Source organism: Clupea harengus, chromosome 18 (genome assembly GCF_900700415.2).
Source record: "Clupea harengus chromosome 18, Ch_v2.0.2, whole genome shotgun sequence".
Classification (NCBI taxonomy): Eukaryota; Metazoa; Chordata; class Actinopteri; order Clupeiformes; family Clupeidae; genus Clupea; species Clupea harengus.
Genome location: NC_045169.1, coordinates 25,552,774 through 25,565,273, shown reverse-complemented (window position 1 = coordinate 25,565,273; position 12,500 = coordinate 25,552,774). Strand labels below are relative to the sequence as shown.

The 12,500-nt window shown below is 44.7% G+C and overlaps 2 protein-coding genes across 4 annotated transcripts in view; one reads left to right on the top strand and one right to left on the bottom strand.

Annotated features, from left to right (window-relative positions):
* aadat (aminoadipate aminotransferase) overlaps positions 1-5,422 on the bottom strand; it is a 29,707-nt gene extending 24,285 nt beyond the window's left edge. The window contains exons 1-4 of one of the 3 annotated variants that reach the window (XM_031584561.2): positions 5,234-5,422; positions 3,234-3,305; positions 1,839-2,007; positions 303-435 (exon numbers count right to left, since the gene is read on the bottom strand). In XM_031584561.2, the coding sequence (XP_031440421.1) occupies positions 303-435; positions 1,839-2,007; positions 3,234-3,300 (369 nt within the window). In that variant the 5' untranslated portion in view covers positions 3,301-3,305; positions 5,234-5,422. Of the gene's footprint in view, positions 1-302; positions 436-1,838; positions 2,008-3,233; positions 3,306-4,088; positions 4,193-4,494; positions 4,718-5,233 lie in introns of those variants that run through there. The other 2 variants (XM_031584560.2, XM_031584559.2) reach the window with 2 other exon arrangements.
* On the top strand, positions 3,536-10,955 carry ino80b (INO80 complex subunit B). The gene is given in 7 exon segments (XM_031584562.2): positions 3,536-3,571; positions 4,855-4,906; positions 5,419-5,611; positions 6,056-6,213; positions 6,626-6,795; positions 9,715-10,063; positions 10,066-10,955. Coding segments are annotated over 7 exon segments (1,080 nt in total). The 5' UTR covers positions 3,536-3,550; the 3' UTR covers positions 10,203-10,955.
* Positions 10,956-12,500: the final 1,545 nt, after the last annotated feature.

The following is a 12,500-nucleotide window of genomic DNA, read 5'->3' as shown; positions in this document are numbered from 1 at the left end:
TGTGTGTGTGCGTGTGTGTGTGTGTGTGTGTGTGTGTGCGCATTCGTGTGTGTGTGAAACTTACACACAGAAACTAACACACAGAAACTTCCACCTTCTAGCATGTGTGTGTGTGTGTGTGTGTGTGTGTGTGTGTGTTCGTGCATGCGTGCATGTGTGAAACTTACACACAGACACTAACACAGAAACTTCCACCTTCTGGCATGTGTGTGTGTGTGTGTGTGTGTGTGTGTGCGTTCGTGCGTGCAGGTGTGTGCGCGTGCAGTGTGTGTGCGTGCCTGTGCATGTGCGTGCGTGTGTACCTTGCACAGGCCCTCCTGACTGCCAGTGGTCACACACAGCTCCATCTGGCCTCTCTCGGGGCTGTAGCCTGCAGTGGGGGGGTTGTGCAGGTTCTTCTGCAGCTCCTTCATCCACGAGACCAGCTCTGGGATGCTGCACACACACACACACACACACACACACACACACACACAGACACAGACACAGACACAGACACAGACACAGACACAGACACGCACACGCACACGCACACGCACACGCACACACAGACACAGACACAGACACACACACAGACACAGACACACACACACACACAGACACACACACACACACATGGGTCAGCTCTGGGATGCTGTAGGGAGGGAGGGACGGCAAACTGCTCTCAGCACAGCGATTCATGTTTACTTTTACGTTTCGGATTATATAATGTTTTTTTTTTTTTTACTATTACTAATATTTATTATTACTGTTTATGATTGTTGTATATATATTGTTTCATCAATACATTTTTGTTTATATTGATGTTAAGAGAAATATTATTACATCAAAATAATCTTTATAATTTGTATCATTATAAGTTCCATTATTTGTCCTGTTTTTGTTATCATTGGATCCCCACTACAATAGTCATCGCCATCGTCATTATAATGAATTCCAATGACATGTTCCCTGCTACTCATCTCAATCATCATATTCATCATCATCATCACTAGCATCGTCATGGTTACTCATCTCAATCATCATCTTCATCACCATCATCATCGTCGTTGATTATCATCAATCTCACTATCACCATCACCACTTCCATCATCATCAGTCATTCTCCTTATAATGATATCATACATGTTCATGATGTCATAGCTTATAATTATATCAACATCAATCATTATTATCATTACTGTCATCCCTGTTATTGTCATTGCAACAGATTTTCTGCAAACCAGTGGGGGCGCTGTGAGCTGCAAATCTTTACCATTACACACTCATAAGCATGCACACACATGATCTTTACCATTCCCCAGCACTGACGACTGACGACTTCAGCACGCTCATACGCATCCATTCCACAGCACTGACAACATCAGCACGCTCATACGCATCTTTACCATTACAGCACTGACGACTTCAGCACGCTCATACGCATCTTTACCATTCCCCAGCACTGACTACTGACGACTTCAGCACGCTCATACGCTCATTGCTCGTAGCTTGACTATTCTCTCCCTTGTACGTCGCTTTGGACAAAAGCGTCTGCTAAATGACTAAATGTAAATGTAAATGTAAATGTCATAAGCATGCACACACATGATCTTTCAGGTTGCCTTTCAGTATTTTCCAATTCGCACTTTTTAGGGAACTAGGTAACGAGTTTGTTTGGCTTTCATAAACCCATTCAGTATCCAATGTAAATGTACAACAGGGAACTATGGTGAGAGAAGAAAATAATTAGTAGCGAGCTCTCATTCTCCTCTGGTTGACCTACCAGCCTCTAAGCTGCTCATACAGACCGTGACCACCCAAAGAAATGAGACACACATTTCAGTTTGCGCCCTTACCCATAAGATCCAGAGTACTGCAGTGCCCTCTTCATTGTGGTCTCGTCAAACACCAAAGGTTCCCCATTCTTCACTTGGATAGTGGCAGACTGGAAGGGGAAGGTGTTGGGGTTAGGAGCCCCACCCGCGAGGGAGATGAGGGACGCCGGAGAACGCTGTTGCAACTCCGCTGCAGAGAGAGAGAGGTAGAGAGAGAGAGAGAGGGAGAGAAAGAGGGAGAGAGAATGGGAGGGAGAGAAAGAGAGAGAGGGAGGGAGAGAGAGAGAAAGAGAGAGAGAGAGGTAGAGAGAGAGAGGTAGAGAGAGGTAGGGAGAGAGCGGTAGAGAGAGAGAGGGAGAGGGAGGGAGAGAGAGAGAGAGAGAGGGAGAGAGAGCGGGAAGGAGAGAGAGGTAGAGAGAGAGAGAGAGGGGGGAGAGAGAGAGAGAGAGAGAAGGGAGGGAGGGAGAGAGAGGTAGAGAGAGTAGGGAGAGAGAGGGAGGGAGAGAGAGAGAGAGAGCGGGAAGGAGAGAGAGAGAGAGGGAGGGAGAGAGAGAGGGAGAGAGAGAGCGGGAGGGAGAGAGAGAGAGAGACAGACAGAATGTGTGTTATGAGTGGCTTCTGTTTGTCAGTGAATAATCTGTTTCACCCGTTTGTAACACTTCACAGAATGATTTGGGGGGGGGGGGGGGGGGGGGGGGGGGGGGGGGGGGGGGGGGGGGGTGCATGTACAGTCGTGGCCAAAAGTTTTGAGAAGAAAAAGATAGATAGATGGATACTTTATTAATCCCGAGGGAAATGTAGGTCATCCAGTAGCGTATACACAAATAAACGTATACACCTCACCGACATACATACATAAATCACATATACATAATTATACAAATATATATTTTTACAAAGTTTGCTGCTTCAGTGTCTTTAAATATTTTTGTCAGATGTTACTATGGAAGACTGAAGTATAATTACAAGCATTTAATAAGTGTCAAAGGCTTTTATTTGACAATTACATGAAGCGGATGCAAGAGTCATATTTGCAGTGTTGACCCTTCTTTTTCAAGACCTCTGCAATCCGCCCTGGCATGCTGTCAATTAACTTCTGGGCCACATCCTGACTGATGGCAGCCCATTCTTGCATTATGGAATGCTTGGAGTTTGTCAGAATTGGTGAGTTTTTGTTTGTCCACCCGCCTCTTGAGGATTGACCACAAGTTCTCAATCGTAATTATACTTCAGTCTTCCATAGTAACATCTGACAAAAATATCTAAAGACACTGAAGCAGCAAACTTTGTGAACATTTATATTTGTGTCATTCTCAAAACTTTTGGCCACGACTGCTTAGGGCCTGATGGTCTCAGTCAAAGACTGTTGCATCTGTACAGAGCATGACACAGAAATGTGACTGAACTGTGGCTTACTTAGCATACGGATTGCAGAAGGTTTCCGGGCTGCGCTGACAGCGGTCAAAAAGCGTGCATAATTCATGGTTCCTGGGAAGAAAAGCATACTGCTATTATGTAAAGTAAGTAAAGTTATGTGAAGTACAGCATTAACACCAACCCCATTAAGATTTGCTGATGTTTTTACTCTGAAAGTGTATTTGTACGTGTAGGGTTCTCCTCGCTATTATACTAATGGCCTCTAGGTGCTTTGTGGAGGGTTACACAAAAAGCACATCAGTCAAAACACCCTTTAGGGTTGTGAGTAGTAGGGTTGTGTTCTTTTGGCCTTCTGAATGTTCAGAAGTACGACTAAGGTGAGGAATCTCATTACTTCCAACTGACGGGTGCAAGGTACACACAGGCTGAAGGAAAGTGTTATTGACATGAAAAAGACGCAGCGTCAGGAATAGGCCGGAGTCTGTTGCTGCCAGTGCAACTCTTGCTTAACTGGCTACATCGTTGGCAACAATCCAATCGGGTGATGTCTACTCACACGAGGCTTACTCCAAAAATCTGACTTGACTTGAAAATCCAACTGACTTGAACATTATGTTCAAGTACGCATCTCATACAATGCTAGATTCTTCAATACTTGTTTAGGTATGAACACGTGTTGACAGGCTTGTGCTACATGCAGTTGTAGCCTACAACTAAACTTGAGGACTGCATTTGGGACTGGAGATAGACAGCCAGTTTATTCAGTTGAGGGCTACTTTTTCAGTAGGTGAACACTCGGCAACTTCTGAACTTCAAGTTGCAGGCAGAGTTTAAAAATCTCTCTGGCGCCTGAAATAACAGAATAAAAGCCCATACCACATTCATATGACTGACCTTGCTTATCTTCTTCGCTTAGCAGCTGCCTGCAATGCTATTGCCTTGTCGTGTATTTCTTTTCACCAGTGACCTAACTACCGACCACTACTAAAAGGACACAATTTCCCAGAAATCGTAGCGACGGCAATTTGTTTACATCACATCCACAACAATCTTGGCTGCTGGGCATCAAGCTAGTAGTAGCTAACAGCCCACAACGAGGATTTTGCGACACACGTACTATAGTTGTAAATGACCAGAGGTACTGTATTTATTTTCAGAACACCATATAGTTATGAACGGTTAAAGTGTGGCAGGTGTACTAATATGATCTTTCCTCCAATACACCATAGCAGTAACGTTAATAATGGAATTGCATAGTCGTATCCTTGCTAGCTAGCCCGCTAAATAAAATGAACGTTACCATTTCGTCAGTAGTCTTTGACAACTTCACTCCAGCTGGTACGCCGTCAAAAAGCATCAACGTTCACATACACGCCGCTTAGGCTTTTGAAATGTAGGTCTATAAGCTAGATGTGATGATATAGTGAATAGTTCTTGTATACCAAACGCCAAACTGGCTAGTTAGCTAGCTAGCTAGTTCGCTAATTCTACTGAGCAAGCTGGGCCCAGTTAGTCGTTATCATTAACCACTTCGCGGCCTGTTTAACGTTAACATAGCTGCTATGTACGATGTAATTTTTGTATGCTGAGGTATTTGCCTCTGTGTTGCTTTTTCAATCAATAACTCGTTCAGTAACAGTTGAATTATACCCATGCACAGCTGTCAATGGGGAAGAGGAAGGACATGATGATCCATCCACGGTATCTAATAGGTAAGTACATGTTTTAGTTAAGTGCAGATTCATCAGGTTATCTCAGGTTATGTCATTATTTATCTGGTTTATCTGACAGTGTCAGGAAGGTCAGTGATTGATAAGACACTGCTTGTAAGAGCAAGAAATCCATGTTCTTTTACATGTTTGTTCAAGTGAATTGATCAAGTTGTTGATGCACGGCTCATCTTGATACAACATCTTGATGTTCCGTATCTTATTTACAAGATTATTGTAATTATACATTATTTTCCCTACCTCTCTGAGTGGTTCCTTTATGGTACCAGTACTTAGCTGAAAACAACAAGAGTGTGTGTGTGTACTTACCACCAGATGGTTAAGTTTTGGGACGGCACCAGTTATCAAGGGCGGGTTTTGTCTTCATTCACACTTGTTTGCAATCCTTTGACCAGCCAGACAACCTTGAGTGAAATGATAAAACAAAGTTCCAGTGTGTTTTGGGTCAAGTGAAAATATTTTCCCCTGTTGTTGTTGTACCCCTTGTCCCCAAGGAGACCGGAATGATCTAGGGGTTTATAACGCCCACCGGAAGAAGCACAAGAAGCACAAGAAGCACAAGAAGAAGCACCACCGTGAGGAGAGCTACTCCCCCGACGATTCGGATCCCGGTCTGCCCATAATCATCAAACCCCCACAGCTGAAGCTGAAGATTAAACTGGGAGGACAGACACTGGGCACTAAGAGGTGAGGCAGGGAGCGCCTTCCTCAACATCAGCCATGTCTGCAGACTCAATGCAAATGACTCTATTTCAGCCTAAACATTGGCACTGGTCATGTTGAGTGACACTGAGCACTGAAGTGACAGACTTTGTCTGTATTTTCCAAATAGGTCTTTGTTGTCACTATTGATGGAAAATAACACTACTTTATATGCATATATATACACGCAAAGGAGTCAAAGAAACTTAATATCTGTGTAGAAATCACCAATTTGGTGTGAATTGCTTATGTCTTGAGGATGAAAGTAAATATCACAACTGCAATCAGCAACATACAAATTATGGTGTATGTGTAACGAAGCCTGCTTCAAAGACATGATATGTGTGTGTGCGCACACACTTGTGTCTGTAAATTGGTCATGATTGATTTAATAATGTTTATGTGTGTGTGTGTTTTTTGTGTGGTCAGTGTGCCAACCTTCAGTGTAGTCTCAGAAGCTCCTCGTTCTCCTTCTCCGCTGATGATAGTTGATGATGATGATGATGGCGACGATGATGACGACGACGACGAAGATGAGGATGAACCCTCAGAGGGAGTCCCCATTGAGCAGTACAAGGCCTGGTTAGGTGTGTGTGTGTGTGTGTGTTGTGTGTTGTGTGTGTGTGTGTGTCTGTGTGAGTGTTGGGGGTGGACATAAGTGTTCATCAAACATCTTGGTCAGTGAATGTATACATTACTTCATTGTAAGTGTGGTTTTAGTCAATGACTAGCGGTGGTAGTGGCTTACTCCATCAGCTGAATGAAAGGAGACCATGTGACCTTGACCTTTTGACCTGTCGTTTCCTGCATCTCTGTGTTCCTGTCTGCCACATCTCCAGGTCATGCCTTGTCTCCTAAACCCCTCCATGCTCCTGGTTTTGTCTCGTTTATTTTAGTCACAATGGCCACGCACAGCATATATATACACCATATTGGTTTATTATTATTATTGTTGTTGTTGTTGTTAATCCTCTGCGTCCCTTCTCTCCTGGTCCCCAGATGAGGACAGTAATCTGGAGCCGTCGTCTCTGGGGGAGATGGACTCGGGCATCCTGCTGGGGCCGGTGGACGAGGAGGAGCGCTGGCTGGAGGCCCTGGAGAAAGGGGAGCTGGACGACAACGGAGAGCTCAAGAAGGAGATCGACGAGTCGCTGCTCACTGCCAGACAGGTATGCTAAAAATCGTTTACATTTTTCCCCTCATCAATCGACTCTCAATACCCCATAATGACAAAGCGAAAACAGTATTGTAGACATTTTTGCAAATTCATTAAAAATAAATGAATTGGAACGGTTTTAGCATAAGGCTGCAACAGAACAAAATAGGAAAAAAGTGAGGGAGTCTAGATACTTTGTGAATGCACTGGGGGGTATTCGTCGTAGCTCGCTAAGCGGTTTAGCGAGCTAATTTTCAGGCTAAGATAAAAAACGCCCCTCTTTTTGGTTCGTGGAAGCAACTTTTGATAAATCACCATAGTAACATATCGATTAGCACTAACCTGCTCCAGCGCAGGCTAACTTAAGTGTAGCTGGATAAGCTTGCCACACCCCCGGAAAAAGGAGGGATCCCATTGACCAAGGACTGATATTAGAGTTAGATTAGCGGAGGGAGAGAGTTCTTTGCGATCGCCAAGATCCATTATTCTTGTATGAGCGCTACCGATTCAGCCGACAAGGAATCATTAATTTACAAGACCTTCTCGAGTCATTTATTGCAAACACCACATTGACTGTCTTGCGCTTTTTTGCGAGTGGTACATTTTTGTAGTGTCGGTGATGCGGAGAACAAAGCACTCATAATTATATGAGTGTTATTAGTACACCATAGCATATCATTATTGTAGAAAATGATTACGGTGGACTCATGATAAGAATAGAGAGAAATACAGACAATTTATTTTCACTGCTTCAATTTATTGCATTTGTTATTAATACATTTAGTCATTTAACAGACGCTTTTATTCAAAGCGACTTACAAGGAAATGTAAAACTACATCGAGGAAGGAGGTGAGGGGATTCGAACTAGCATCCTTGCAGTTACGAACCGGTAGAGGACTCCTCTGTACCAGTTGACACTTGCCGTCAGGTATTCATACATAGATATCACCCTATAAACATCCCAACACACCTTGCTCTCACAGCGGTGGTGGTGTGGAATTTTGCCATGATTATGGTCTTGTATTCTTCATAAGCGTTCATGTTCATCTCCTGCTCGCCAGCGGAGAAAAAAAGAGCAATTTTCTTTGAGTTTAGAACCATTATACCGTTAGAAAATCATTGTTTTGGTGATCGACCTTCCCTGCCTTTTGAAGTAGGACGTGCACGCGCAAATGCCATGATAAGTTTAGCCTGGTTGAAATTAACCACATGATTTGGATGCGGATCAGCCGTTAACGAACCGATATTTGCTGTTCTCAATCAGCTCGCTAATCTCAACGGGCTAAAAGGCCAATTGATTAACTTAGCTTCAACCCTACGACGAACGGGCCCCTGGACACACAGTTCTTACTTGGATCTAGATACTTTGTGAATGCACTGGACACACAGTTCTAGCTTTGATCTAGATACTTTGTGAATGCACTGGACACACAGTTCCAACTTGGATCTAAACGACTTTCTCTCTCTACTCTACCTGGGTAGAACAGTTATCAACACCAAGTGCACATTCACCGTCGAGTGTGTACATGACGTTTAAAAAATATTAGTGTACTGTGCATAGAATGTAAATATATTGTGTGTTTGTGCCCACACACAAGCAGTTGTCATCTAGTAATGTGTAGTCTATATATGTGTGTGTGTGTGTGTGTGAACCCACAGTCAAGTAGTCGTCTATCTAATATTGCATAGTTTATGTGTGTATAATGTGTGTGTGTGTGTCCCTTCAGAAAGCTCTCCTGCACAAGCAGCAGTGCCAGCCTCTGACTGTGTGTGTATATAATGTGTGTGTGTGTGTGTGTGTGTGTGTGTGTGTGTGTGTATATAATGTGTGTGTGGTGTGTGTGTGTCCCTTCAGAAAGCTCTCCTGCACAAGCAGCAGTGCCAGCCTCTGACTGTGTGTGTGTATATAATGTGTGTGTATATAATGTGTGTGTGTGTGTGTGTGTGTGTGTGTGTGTGTGTGTGTGGTGTGTGTGTGTGTGTGTCCCTTCAGAAAGCTCTCCTTGCACCAAGCAGCAGTGCCAGCCTCTGACTGTGTGTGTGTATATAATGTTGTGTTATATAATGTGTGTGGTGTGTGTGTGTGTGTGTGTGTGTGGTGTCCCTTCAGAAAAGCTCTTCCTGCACAAGCAGCGAGTGCCAGCCTCTGACGGTGTGTGTGTGGTGTGTGGTGTGTGTATATATAATGTGTGTGTGTGTGTGTGTGTATATAATGTGTGTGTGTGTGTGTGTGTGTCCCTTCAGAAAGCTCTCCTGCACAAGCAGCAGTGCCAGCCTCTGACTGTGTGTGTGTGTGTGTGTGTGTGTGTATATAATGTGTGTGTGTGTGTGGTGTGTGTGTGTGGTGTGTGTGTGTATATAATGTGTGTGTGTATATAATGTGTGTGTGTGTGTGTGTCCCTTCAGAAAGCTCTTCTGCACAAGCAGCAGTGCCAGCCTCTGACTGTGTGTGTGTGTGTGTGTGTGTGTGTATATAATGTGTGTGTGTGTGTGTATATATAATGTGTGTGTGTATATAATGTGTGTGTGTGTGTGTGTCCCTTCAGAAAGCTCTCCTGCACAAGCAGCAGTGCCAGCCTCTGACTGTGGTGTGTGTGTGTGTATATAATGTGTGTGTGTGTGTGTGTATATAATGTGTGTGTGTGTGTTCCTTCAGAAAGCTCTCCTGCACAAGCAGCAGTGCCAGCCTCTGACTGTGTGTGTGTGTGTGTGTGTGTCTGTGTGTGTCCCTTCAGAAAGCTCTTCTGCACAAGCAGAAGTGCCAGCCTTTGACTGTGTGTGTGTGTGTGTGTGTGTGTGTGTGTGCGTGTGTATATAATGTGTGTGTGTGTGTATATAATGTGTGTGTGTGTGTGTGTGTCCCTTCAGAAAGCTCTTCTGCACAAGCAGCAGTGCCAGCCTCTGACTGTGTGTGTGTGTGTGTCCCTTCAGAAAGCTCTCCTGCACAAGCAGCAGTGCACCCCTCTGCTGGAGCTGCCCATTGGGCTGCAGGTGAAGGAGCCCACGGCGGAGATGCTGCGCAAGCGTGAGGAGCGCGCTCGCCAGCGCCGCCTGCAGGCCGCCCGCAAGGCCGAGGAGAGCAAGAACCAGACCATCGAGCGGCTCACCAAGACCAGCAACAAGGCCAAGGTCCGCAGCGGTGTCCGCGGCGACAGGGAGCGGCGTGCCAAGCTGGCGCTGGTGCCCACCGTGCGCTACTGCAGCTCCGTCTCCGGGGGCGCCAGCATCTCCTTCCCCGTGGGCGTGCCGGCGCCCGTGCCCGCGCCACCGCGACCGGCGCCAGCGCTGAGGCCAGCTGCGTGGTGGACGGGTGCCCCAACCCCAAGAGGTACTCGTGCTCCAAGACGGGAGTTCCACTGTGCAGCCTGGAGTGCTACAACAAGAACCTGCAGCTGCAGCTGCCACAGCTCGTGGCTTAGAATGTGAGAGATGTGGGGTGAACTGTGTGTTTGTATGAGTGTGTGTGTGTGTGTGTGTGTGTGTGTGTGTGTTTGTTTGTGTGTGTGTGTGTGCGTTTTCAACGAAGGAACCAGTGGCCTGATATCTATATGTGTGTGTGCGTGTGTGTAGAGAGTGAGCCAGTTGCCTGAAACTAGCATGCTGCAGAACAAGTCATTGGTTTGATGTATGTGTGTGCGTGCCTGTGTGTGTGTAACTGAGAATAAGGATGTGATAATAGGAGTGTGTTCCTGTACCTGTATGTGGTTGCTCTGCTAACGTCTCTTTTGTGTGTGTTGTGGTGAGAGGAGTATTAAGCTTCCCTTTTCTCGTGTGTGTGTGTGTGTGTGCGTGCGTGCGTCCGTGTGTGTGTGTGTGTGTGTGCGTCCGTCCGTCCGTGCGTGTCTGTTGACAGGAAGTCTGCTGTCTATGTCTGTACATTCACTCTGAACCAGAGTGCAAATCACAGAATTTATTTATAGCTGTGGTATGGCATTTTTGGCCATGTATTTTTTTTTTCTAATTATTATCCTGGCTACACAATTATGTATGAGATGCAATTCATTTCCTGTTTTGCCAACTAACCTGGCAGGCAAACCAAGTGTATTTATTTTCCGTTTTGAAATGCAGTGGGACATTTCTGCGTTAAAACCTCAAAGATAAGTCACGGAAATAAGCTTATTTTTGTTAAAAAAAAGAAAAACTTAAATAAAAATTGAGAGCGAAACAAAGAACCTGTGAATACTTCCGTGTCCCTGTCTTCACCCTGAAATGTCTTGTCTCCCTCCTCCCACATGTGGAGTGTGTGATCCACACGCACAGTTACTTCCTGTGTATTCACAAACACCACACGTTCTTCAGTACACTAGTACTTGTGCTAAACGTTTGGAACCAAGGGGTGCGTGCTGGAATAAAGCGCTGACAAATGCAGCATGTTGTGGTCACTGGGTGGGAGTCACGGCATCTACATCCTGATTGGGTGGTAGTCACAGCATCTGCATCCTCTCTGGGTGGTAGTCACGGCATCTACATCCTGATTGGGTGGTAGTCACGGCATCTACATCCTGATTGGGTGGTAGTCACGGCATCTACATCCTCACTGGTCTACAGGCGTGTGAACAGATATACCAACATGTCAAAGTGACCATAAACTATTCATACTCAATGTGAGACTCTTGTCTCTCTTGTTCTTCATGATTAAGACTCCTCTGGTGGAAAATGTCTTCATAAAATACAACATGAACTTGCTTAGACCTCCAAGCAACCAGCTGTGTAATAAGACTTTCTTTTTTTGTTCAACTGTACAGTCATATAAAAATGTATTGACTTCTAGACATAGGATTGTCAAGCTCATTGACTGTTACCAATAACTGTCAGATTGAATCATTGTATTGGTCAGCCTGATAAGTGCTATGGGGACGTCCCAAGGTTGTGTGCTGTGCTGCTGTTGCCATGATACCCCACAAACAGATGTGCAAGACCGATTTTATTTATTTATTAAGTTTTTTTTAATGTTCATAAAAATATTCATGATAAATATGGTATAGAAATATCTTAAGTCCCTTTGAAAAATACAACTGGAGTTCCACTCCATGCAAGGCAACTGAAACGCTGAGGCACTGGTTCAACTGGACCGAATGTCAAAACAGTCGGAATAATAACAGAGTCCGTATCTTTGTCTATTCTTGGTTGAAGAGATTTTGAGTGCAGATGAATGCTTTTTGGTGTGGAAAAGGGGATCGACTCCTTGTTGAAGCTCACAGGCTACATGTGTCTGCCATTGGCTAGAATCCCATAAAGAAGCTGCTGAGTTAGCATAAGCGTTGTGCTGATACACAGAAGTTATATATTTATGACTTTTTTTTCTTCCGTTTCTCTGACTCACACACACACACAGACTGAAAAGAATCTCACGTCCAAACAACAAAAGAACACAAATCCTGACACAAAAAAAACAAAAAAACAACAATAACCCACACAAACCAAAATGACTCTTCTAGAGCCATGTTCTGCACGATGGCAGAAAAAGTGGTTAGTGGTTTTCCAACCTCTCTTGAATTCTTGCTTTTCCCATGATGAATGCTGCATAAACAGCGTAGCTACACAGTCCTGTTGGTACTACATCAACTCTACTGACCTGCGAGACAGAAACCGTTACTTGCTGGACCAAGCTGAAACCGTATCAGGAACAGAGTGCCCTGATTGCAGTGGGAGCGAGCCAAATGTAAACATCATAATCAGAATTGGCGGACAGGCTTACAGACACCGCCAGGCCCAGG